The 11,320-nt window shown below is 37.2% G+C and overlaps 1 protein-coding gene across 4 annotated transcripts in view; it reads right to left on the bottom strand.

Annotated features, from left to right (window-relative positions):
• The window catches only part of LOC107692595 (ETS-related transcription factor Elf-2-like), a 26,849-nt gene that overhangs the window by 7,239 nt on the left and 8,290 nt on the right, over window positions 1-11,320 (bottom strand). For 2 of the 4 annotated variants that reach the window (XM_016491716.1, XM_016491719.1), the window contains exons 2-3: window positions 3,152-3,272; window positions 1,267-1,459 (exon numbers count right to left, since the gene is read on the bottom strand). In XM_016491716.1, coding sequence (XP_016347202.1) covers window positions 1,267-1,459; window positions 3,152-3,226 — 268 coding nt within the window. In that variant the 5' untranslated portion in view covers window positions 3,227-3,272. Of the gene's footprint in view, window positions 1-1,266; window positions 1,460-3,151; window positions 3,273-3,416; window positions 3,487-7,869; window positions 8,368-11,320 lie in introns of those variants that run through there. The other 2 variants (XM_016491717.1, XM_016491718.1) reach the window with 2 other exon arrangements.

The raw sequence follows: 11,320 nt of genomic DNA, 5'->3' as shown, positions 1-11,320 counted from the left end.
ACCTCGCTTTTCAGAACGATGAGCTTTGTAAAAATCGACGCGTTTCAGAATGGCGGGGCATAGAGGAGCAACAATAATGTACATTATATGGAAAATAATGTGTTTTTTTTTACCTTAAATCGCATAAACACATTTCATTACACCAAATACACCAAATAAATGTTCTTTTTAGCAACATCATATGACCCCTTTAAGTAAGACTGGTAGTTGTGGTAAAGTGTGTGCAAAGGGTTTTTCTGCCACTTTAATGGGAAATTCATTACAGATGTGTTTTGAATGGCTAGAAGTTGATGTATATCGAATTATGCAGACAACTTTTTTTTTTTTTAATGAAATGTGTCAATAATTGGAATGCATCTAAAAAACAGGTCCTTTATAAAGGCATGTGATCAGGCAAGGACATAAAAAGAACCCTCCCAATTAATATGAGTATTCAATACTACTACTACTAATAAATAATAATAATAAATAATAATAATAATAATAATAATAAATATGAAATGTGTCAATAATTGGAATGCATCTAAAAAACAGGTCCTTTATAAAGGCATGTGATCAGGCAAGGACATAAAAAGAACCCTCCCAATTAATATGAGTATTCAATACTACTACTACTAATAAATAATAATAATAAATAATAATAATAATAATAATAATAATAATAAATTATTATTCAAATATTTTACTCTAGCATGAGTCAAATGATAAATCAATAGATACATTAATATTGCAAAATAAAAAAAAATTAATTTAATAATAATAATAATTTTATTTTATTTTACAACAGAACAACACTAGTTGTTCTAGTTCTACCACAATTACTAGTATTTATGTCTGTTGTAATTCCTTTCCAACATTACGCCACAGAGCTTTTATTTTGGGTGGAAAACTGCAGGGTGTCTATAAGCAACCCAAACTCACAGCACATGCAGAGATGAGTTTGTATGGAACACTGAAAACAACGATTAATGAGCTGCTTGCATGTAAATGAACAAAGTGTAGCGATTTGCTCTAAAACATGCAGTGCATACATTTCATTAAATCGCAGTCTTTCAGATTTTCCGACTAAGCCTATGAGGTAATGTAACTGAGAGCATTTATGTTTAGTGTGCTTACATTAAATACTGTGTATATGTCTCCATGCAGTGATGCTGAAGCACAAAAGGGTTTTTATCTTCAAATTTCCTATACCAGGTGTTTGTATAAGTTGAGTGAAAATCAGCTGAGAAAGACAGAATAGTAGTTATGTGGTAACAGTGTTCTCACCTGTCTCCAGCACTTCAGTCTCCACCTCCTGCTCCTCAGCAACTCCCTGCATCAGGTAGGTCTCATCATCGTACACCAGCACCTGAGCAGCGAAGCCCTGCTCCAACCGCACACCGGGCACCGGCTCCACGATCACCGCAGGGTACTCCACCTCTCCCTCTATCTCACCCTCAACCTCATACACACCCTCCTCCTAGACAGAGAACAGAGGTTTCATGAACAAGAAGAAACCTGAAATCTAAAAATAAACTTTCTAAACATTCATTCTAAAAAAATTAATAAATAAGATTTCAAGAGTCGCTGTTAAGTTTTACTACACTGATGAACACTTTGGACAAAAAACTAAATGGACTTTCACAGACTTTTGCTACAAACATTACTATAATGCTAACTATATTAGCATCCACACCAGTGGACTATAACCTTCTGTGTATTATAAGCACATGCTGCAGATTGGCTTTCAGTGTTTTAATTGTTCACCAGCTGGAAAAAAAAAAATCTTTCTGAAAGTGATTCCAACGATATCGTTCCTGTGTCATTGTCTTTATAACTGCGGTGTATATTTCCCTGGTTAGGAAGATTATTGAAACCTTATAGTTATTAGTAATTTACTAATTATTAGTAATTAGTAATTTGACTATTGGCATCACATGATCCACTTTGCAGCTTATTCTGACCTGTCTTTATAAGTATATTGTATATTTCCCTGGTTAGGAAGATTATTGAAACCTTATAGTTATTAGTAATTTACTAATTATTAGTAATTAGTTATTTTTACTATTGGCATCACATGATCCACTTTGCAGCTTATTCTGACCAAAACTGCCTACTTTTACAGGAAAAGATGTTCTGACCAACATGTAAAATGACCACAATACAAATAACAATTTTCTTTTTTAAGAGACACATGCTATCAGAATTAATTTACTCTGTTAGCACACAGTGTTGTTATTCTTAACTAAAATTAATTTTCAGTAACTGAAATAAAGGGGAAATAATATGAAATATAAATATTACATGAAAAACGTAAACTACTTGGCAACTAACTGAAATAAATAAGTTGAAATACTAAAATTACTAAAACTGACAAATGAATTAATAATTAATTGAATTAATTAAAAAGACAAGATGACTAAAACTTAAACTAAAATTAAAACAGTAAATATACAAATAGTCTAGTGGAGAACAATTCATCCATGCAATTTACAGAAAAAAAGTTTATCTTCATAACCTTTAATCAAAATCTGGAAATTTGCTTCCACATTACAATGGCGTTCCTTCTCTGATAATGAGATGCCAAGGACGTGCGCTAAAATCAAAACCAGTTGTTTTCTCATTCAATATTCTGTTTAAAATGCATCACGATACTGAATTAAAGTTGGTAACAACTTAGGGTTCACCCAGATTTAAAAAACAAAATCGGATATAACTTAGGAAAATGTTGAATAAATTGGTACACTGGTGAACATTTCAACAACTTGTCTGTGATTCAAAAAAGGAGCACTCTAACACTTAGCATCAGACTTTACTGTTCAGTCTCACTGACCATCTGATGTAAACTGCACAAAAAAATGGTAAACACTTTCTGAATCTGGCAAGCTCTAATCTGATTGGCTGATCTTCAGTAAGTTCCTGCCAGAATAAACTACAAAGTCAACAAACATCAGGCCAGTAGTTAAAAGTATGACTGTGCAAGATTATGGCAAGCCTAACTCCTGCGAATTGTGTCATGTCAGCCAATCACATTGGAGCTCGCCATATTTGAGAACATCAGACAGTCAGGAAAAGAACTCTGTGGATGTGCCATTTTAATGCGAGACCAGCAGCAAAATAATATAAAGGTATAGATATGCTAAAAATTATTTTGTAGTGGTAAAAATCTTACCGTTAAATGGTCGTCCACTGCTGTGACATACTCCACCACCGCTCCTCCACTGTCTACAAGCACCACAGACGTCATGACTCATACCCCACACTCTGCTGACCCACTGTGGCAAACTCCAGCACTGCAGTCAGATAGCAGGATAAGAGACAAAAGACAAAAGTGAAAAAAAAGATCAATAGCACTGCAAAAACAACATGAACCTCATGTGCAGTGCCAAAGCGACCTGCTCTCCTGTTCTCTCAGTCTGGTTCAACAGGAAACTCACTCTTGCTAAGGAACAGAACACCAAAACAGGAAGCCTGCCTGTGAAACACTGAGGCCATGGCAACAGCCAACATACTTTGGTTTGTGGAGCTGAAATGACAACTACTGCAGCTGCAAAAACAAAAAAAAACTAGCAGATTAAAAGGCTTTCTCAATTCATCTTCTTACAAAGAAAGAATGGGAGGGAAAGAAGAAGCGTCAGTGGGACAGTCTAGCAGCTAAATTATTGAGTGACTGCACCCACGCTCCAGACAGCTAAAGTGACACAGAGACGCAACAACAGTGGTAACATGCACATGCTCAAACCACTGAAAACGAAAGAAATGGTTCAACTAAAAATGAAGGCTCTCTCATTATTAGGGTTGGGTATCGTTAGAAATTTTCCGGTTCCAGTTTTGCCTAACGATTCCAGTTCCATTTAAATGAACTATTATTATTATATTTATTTTTTTTACTATTTTACCTTCATTGAATGTAGTGTTGCTGGAAGGTAGTAAGTAATGTTGAGTAATGCTAGTCCATCAATCACATGTGCTTCAAAGTTGATGTTTTTTACACTATCAATAACATTTTGCTTTTCAAGCAGGAATAAGCTGGTTGGCCAAATAGTCCCTTGAGGGCTAAGACACTTGTTAATTTCCCTAAATTAATGAAATATTAACTGTTATACTTATAACCATGTATACACACACTCCATAAAGCCCCTATTTTACAAATAATAATGCAATGAGGAGATGGTGTGATGCAATGAGTGGTTTCCACATTTTTAAACATTTAAAATGAATGAAAACAACGTGCACAGTTATCAAAGACACGAGTGCGCATACAGTCGTGGAAAACTATGTGTTCGGCAGTTAAAAGTCTGTGGAGAAACAATGTGCTCAGTAATTAAAGAGGCAGGGCGGCGTTTCTGTTATTTGGTTTGTGACATCCTTTACGGGAAACGCCGGCGCAAGGCTGCTCACAGCGCTTGGTCACGTGTCGCACCAGAACCATTTTCGGAACCGAAACTTAGAAATTGCTCACGGTTCTGGTTCTTTTCAAAAAACAGAACCGGTTCTGAATAAGAACCGGTTTTCGGTTCCCAACCCTACTCATTATCTATAAACTCTCATGTTGTTCCAAATCTGTATAACATTCTTTTATCAATGAAAAGATTAGGTTTAGCAGAATGTTCTTACCATTCTACAAAAAAGCACCATAAAAGAATGCCAAATGTAATTCAAAAGGATGAATTACAATTCCAGTCACTGAGAATTATCAGCCTAAAGTGCCATTTCAGGTTTCCAGAAAGAGTAAATGTGAATGGAAATCATTACTTTGGTTAGATAGGTTTAAAAAAAAACATGCAATTATGCATAAACTATTCAAGGTATACTGAATACTAACAGTGATAATGATTTTTTTTTTCTTCTTTTGTATTACAAAGAGATTTCACATGCATTCTGCTATTTCTCGTTTAAGATTTTAAAAAAAAATGTTAAGAGCTTAAATGTTAGTGAAACAACCCTCTACATTGACTAGCCAATGGCGATTCAATTGCCAAGGTGTCCGTAGAGGGCTGTGAAATAATGCCAACTGAGGAAAAACCAACTGTCAGAGAATAATTCTAAAATTAAATTATCCAAAATATCTGTTTTTGGCCAAGATATTTAAATTCATCACCATATACAACTTGTGTGCTATATATAAGTGCCCCAAATGACAGTAGATAATATGCACTTAAACTGTACTATGTACTGTCTAGCACATGACATTTGAATGGCTAGTTTGTGTCAGAATCTGATAGCCTGTTCCCTTCCTCTATGTAATTAAAGCTGTAACAATTAATTGCCTGAAGTGTCTAACATTCAACGCTTATATTTTTTTTTAAAGGGGTGGTTGATTGCTATTTCACTTATTTAACGTTAGTTAGTGTGTAATGTAGCTGTTTGAGCATAAACAATATCTGCAAAGTTACAATGCTGAAAGTTCAATGCAAACGGAGATATCTTTTAAATGTTATGGCAGTTTAATGTCTACAAAAACGGCTGGTAGGGACTACGAGTTACTTCTTGGGTTTGTGTGACATCAGATAAACCCCGCCCTCAGGAACATGCAACAAAGGGGGCGAGGCCATGTTGCGCTGCTTTAGAGAAGAGGAAGAGTTGTTACCATGCCGTCAAAACCCGTGGACGAAGTGGAGTCCAGCCCGGGGTTGTCACATGTGATTGCCGCAAGCCCGCCAGCCACGCCTCTCTCAAGCCCCCGGCCGTTCCTCACTCTAGCCCTCCGGCCTCCACTCACTCTAGCCCTCTGGCTGCCGCTCACTCTAGCCCGTCGTGTGTTTCGTTGTGAAAGCGAAACTACTTTGTTTGGTCTTCCAAAAGAGGACACGACTAGAAATCAGTGGTTAACTTGTATTTACAACACTGTTCCAGAACAGTTCAACCCAAATATACATTTGTGTGCAGCACATTTTATGGAGGACTGTTTCCTGATCCTGGAAGAGTAGACTACAATGCCGGCTGTTCTGACTCACAGACTGTAAGTACGTTTTAATATAAAGGATTTGCCACTGACGATTCAAAGGCGAGTTTTGAGCAGTGTAGAGTAGCACTTGTTTGTCATTTCTCCGATCACAAATGCAGACATGGTTTTATGTTTACGCGGCGCAATGCAACGCAATGCGTAAAAAGACAGTATAAGCCATTATAATCCGTAATTATGTCCCCACTGGATGCAACAAATGCCTCGTTTGTAATGGGTTTTAATGTTTTTGTCTCATCGCTCCGGCCGGACAGGGCATCACAGTATGGTAAGGGGCGTAACATTTCCGTCACACGCTTGAGGTATTCGGCCAATCACAACGCACTGGATAGCTGGCCAATCAGAGCACACCTCGCTTTTCAGACCGATGAGCTTTGTAAAAATCGATAGATGCGCACGGTTTAGCGAATCACAACACACTGGGCCAGTGAACCAATCTGAGCCCATCGCGTATTTCTGAGGGAGGGGCTTTCTGCCAATGCATGGCAAAAAAAAATCCCTGGACACGGGATTTTTTTTTTTCTGCCATATGTCTATTCTAGAGACATTTTGTTACACCTTTACTTAGTGATTATTTTGCTTTATGTCTGTTATAGATACATGGTACAGCTTTTTGATAAAGCTCTAATTGGTTTTCTTTTGGAAATATGTTTCAAATTCACACTGAATGCATTAATGACTGTAAAAAAGCATGTCTGTGTGTGTCAAAATCGTGATTAAAATCGAAATCTAGGGCTGCACAATTAATCGCATCGTTCATATTCGCGCGATTTTTTGCGCAGCTCATCAGTGAACAACGGCTCTGTGTAGTTAATGCTGCTCAATGTGAAAGCACGCAGGTGATGGAGATTTACCGCTGATTACAGAACCGGCTTTCTGACAAGATGCGCGTTAAATATCGCATGTGATTAATCGTGCAGCCCTATCGAAATTGCAAAATTGTTCAAAGAAATCGCGATAGGTTTTTTTTGTCCATACTGCACAGCCCTAGTGAAAAATAATGCGTTAACATTAACACATTATATTGCACCCCATAAACACAATCGAGCCTTAAAAAAAACAGTCAACCACCCCTTTAATAAATAGGTACATCATTTGGGTATTTGAAGTGTGCTTCTTGTTCAAATTATTATTAGTGTAAATGCACTACTTGGACTATGTATACAGCGAACTGAGATGCACCTCAAGTCTTCTGTCGTCATACAGTTTGCTTTGGAACCAAAATTGGAGTTATTTCATATCGTCCCCTCCACTGCAGCTCTCAAATCTCATTCACGTTCGTGTACACTCAAATAATGGCACGTGTGGTGTAACCGCTCGCATTGAAAGTTGCATGGGCTACATTTATGGTGCTTTTTTTTGCAAATTTTTGGAGATTGCTTTAATCCGCATTCAAATTTACTGTATTTTCTGTTCATAGTAGAAGGTCATAATAAATGAGACATTTTCTGGAAAATGTCTGCATGGCAGTACGGATGTTCGTTATTCCTCTCATTAATCGTGAAGAGTAAATGAAGATGCCATAGCAACAGACACTAAAATATTGTTAAAGTGCTCTAATAAATTCCCTGCCCAATTGCCACAGCAACGCAATCACAAAGTCTGTGCAGGGACATATAGGGGTGTGGCAACAACGTGACACACACACTTCCTCACAGATGCATCTGGAACATGTTATCCGCAAATCACAAAATGACAAGTTTCAACTTCCCCATTAGAGCATAACCGCTGCTAAAGAACAACTTGTCTTGTATTTTCAGCTCATTAAATAAACAGAAATATATATAGCCTACAATAACTCATCACTTTCTGGCTGAATAGCTTCATGAGTGTACTATTACTTGAAGGGTATGTTTCAATTCAGCACAAGCTATGTTATTAGATAGCATCAAGGAAATTCAAGCAGCAATTCATCTGTTTCCAACCTATTGTTCCTGGTGCAGCTGTGCAATTCCACATTGTTCCCCTTCCATTCCAAGACGTATTCCAATTCCCTAGGAAACATTCTTGGTCCACTTCAGCCATTGCTTCTTGTCCTTGCAAAATCTTCACATTCCAACAAACTGACTTCACAAAAGACAGCCACCTTCCCCACAGCACCATCAAGGAAACAGTGAGTAAGGACCGAATGAGAGAATTGAACGCAGTCTGCACCGTAGAGTTGTCGCACTCTATTGCTTTAATTTCCTGTTTTGTCATCCACACCTGTTTCTCTACGTCTTTCTTCTTTAATGGCTCTGTATCTTTCCCTTCTCAGTCTTTTTCTATCATGCTCACATCTCAAGAGTGAGGCAGCTTTTGTAAGTTCGACTCAGCATTCTGTGAGGCAGGATCACATGGTCGGAGCTTTCCGAACAGGCATCACATGACCAGGGCACAACGCTGCTTTTGTGTCCTCAACAGACCCTCCAGTGATGCAACGTCCCACCTTCAGAAGCGCACACACGCAACGGACGCCAAAATTCAGCCTCCACCCAACAGCCCTCCAGATGCAACAAATTATTCCTCAATGAGAATCCACTGGCCTGAGCTTTCTGTCAAAACACGTCACCTAACTGACAAAAACCCACTTCTGTTTTACTAGATTCAGTTCTGTAGCCGCCTTCTCCATTAAAGGTATACTTCACCAAATATATACAGGAAAAATATAGCCATATATATGGCTTTCTTTCATGGAACACAAGGAGGCATTTTAAAGAATATTTATGCTGCTCTTAACTATAAAATACAAGCATACAGTGACAAAGGACTTTCAAGCTTTACAAAAGTATGACTTGTGCACTATATTCAAAGTTTTCTAAAGCCTTTTTGTGAGCAACACACTGTAGTTGATTTATATCAGAATTATCTTGTTCTCAGCATTATCAAGTTCTTAATGAAAATCGTCATTAAAATACTGAATGATTTTGCTATTATTAAAAAACAAAGCATTACATAGATCAACCATTTAAAAGAATGTAAAATATACAGATTGCTAATCTAACATCTCATACTGTAAACTTGTTATTCTGTGACAAATTATTGATCAACAGGGCTCGCAAAATCGCTAGCCCGACGTCCCGGGGCTATTGTGTTTTCCAGTCGGGCTACCAAAATGTATCACTGCCCTGCCCGACGGGCTATCTTGAATAGTGATATAAAATCCCTTCCTTAATTCGCATTGTTCACTCGCTTGTAGGGGTGAAACGGATCATAGTTTCTAAAGTCTTACCAATTTAAACATTCAAGCATTTTAAACCATTCATGCGCATGAAGAATTCAGTTTGGTGCTCAAAGCGCGCACATACAGAGCGGCGTTTCAGGCAGAGCATGAACACAGAATTGATTCCTCTTTTGCTTGAACGGACACATACACGCAAATTTATCTCAAAATAACTATCTCGACAAGTATTTTCATGTCTTGAACGTAAACAGTGGAGAAAGAAATCGCACGTGCATCATTATATTGGCTCTGTGCATTCGGTCTTAAAGGGGCAGTAGCTTATAAATACCTGCTGTTTAAGCACCACCTGCTGTCAGAGTGACATTTGCGTCTCATTCAGCCCGTCTGCTGTTTTTGTTTCGTTCAGATTTTTTATGTAGTATCACAAAGCTAAAGTTTGTTTTTTGTTTCAAATTTCAAAATTTTACAATCTAAATAACATGTATACAGCATTTTTGTTTGGATCGTGATTAAAATACACAGGCAAAACCTTAGTTTACTTGCATGGAGAAATTTATTTTATTTGTATTATTTATTTGATTTGTGATTTGTTTTAAAAATTTCAAGTTAGTATATTGTTTTGACATTTTCAATTTCACAAAGTAATGTGCAGCCTTTTGGTCTGATAAATAACAAAAGGACACCTTTTTAAAAAAAATCTGTCTTGAATCTCATTTTGTTAAAAAATCAATTGTGAGAAAATTGTATTGTGAAATCAGTATCGTGAATCATATCACATTGTGAGTTGAGTGAATCGTTACATCCCTATATGCTACTAGTTTTTGCTGTGGTATCAAAGTAGTAAATTGTTCTTTAAAAAATAAATGTTACTTAAATAATAAAGAACCCTATTTTTTTGCTCATCTGAAAAATAATCCGACCTGTGACTCAAAATGTGATATGATAATGTAATATAATCTGAACCGTGAGATTTGTGATCCGTTGCACCCCTACTCTCTTGACTTGTTATTTGAAGAAAAAATACAATATCTTTTATTCGGGCTAGTTAAATTCATTTTTGGGCTACCAAATTCTGAAGAATGCCTGCCTGAAGGGCTACCAGGGATTTTGAAATCTTGCGCGCCCTGATCAATGTAAGTTGTTTGTTATTCAAGATATAAGCCATCATTTTCAAATCTCACATGCAAGGTGCATATTTTATATTGCCTCATTGCGACTGGTTGTGAGATGCAAGGAGCCAATGGCATTTTGGCATCACTAATGTTAAACCTTTTGTTTTCACAAACAAAGTGAATATGGACAAATCTCAATTATCTTTGGAAGTGGCAGGAGAAAGCAAGATGTTTAGTGAATAACAACTCAATATGACACAATGCTGGGGCATTTTGGAACTTTTTAATATGTTTTTGGAGTTTAAAAACATTGTCTGGAACAGTGCAGCATGAACATTCTGCCCAATATCTCCTTTCATCTGTTTCTTATGTAAATCACAGCAGACATAACATACATAGTTTCTTCTTAATTTAACAATGGCTAACGAATTAACAAATGAAGCATGTTGATGGGCGTACTCTAGGGCTGGGCAAAAAAAATTTGATTTTTCGATTAATCGTTTTTTTAAACGACGTCGATTTGATATCGATTCTCAAAAGCCGCGAATCTATCTTTTCCGGGATTTATTTCAGCACACATTTAAAACAAGATCTGATTAACGTGAATCTTATCATTAGTCTTCTCCACTAGATGTCACTCTTATTTACCTTGCGCGATGTTACAACAGAAAGCCTGTCATTCATTCAGCGCTTATCATGGCCATACGCGTGATTCGCAATGCTCAGGTGAAGTGCTATAGTAATACTATAAATCTGCGGAAGAATTTGATATCACGCATAAGGCACCATGATTTCCGCAATGAATGAATGAATTGCAGATGGCGCAGCGCACTGTTTTGTGCACACTACACATACTAAAGCGCGGATGACGATCGCGGTGTTTTCAGCTTCTGCCGTCTCACTGTATGATGATATGAACACGAATGTCATCTCCAGCTGCTCTGAGAGTCACTTTATTAGTCATTAGCATTTTACCGTTTCATTTGAGAAAACTACCGTCATATCACATACACAGCAGCTGCAAGTTCTTCACGGCAACCCGTCAAAATAAAAGTTTAATTTAACGTTAAACTGTCAGAATATATTACTATTTAGCAGTCT

Source organism: Sinocyclocheilus anshuiensis, unplaced genomic scaffold (genome assembly GCF_001515605.1).
Source record: "Sinocyclocheilus anshuiensis isolate Anshui unplaced genomic scaffold, SAMN03320099.WGS_v1.1 scaffold50, whole genome shotgun sequence".
In the NCBI taxonomy this organism is placed as follows: Eukaryota; Metazoa; Chordata; class Actinopteri; order Cypriniformes; family Cyprinidae; genus Sinocyclocheilus; species Sinocyclocheilus anshuiensis.
Note: the sequence above shows the minus strand (reverse complement) of the source record. Positions and strands in the feature narration are given on the sequence as shown.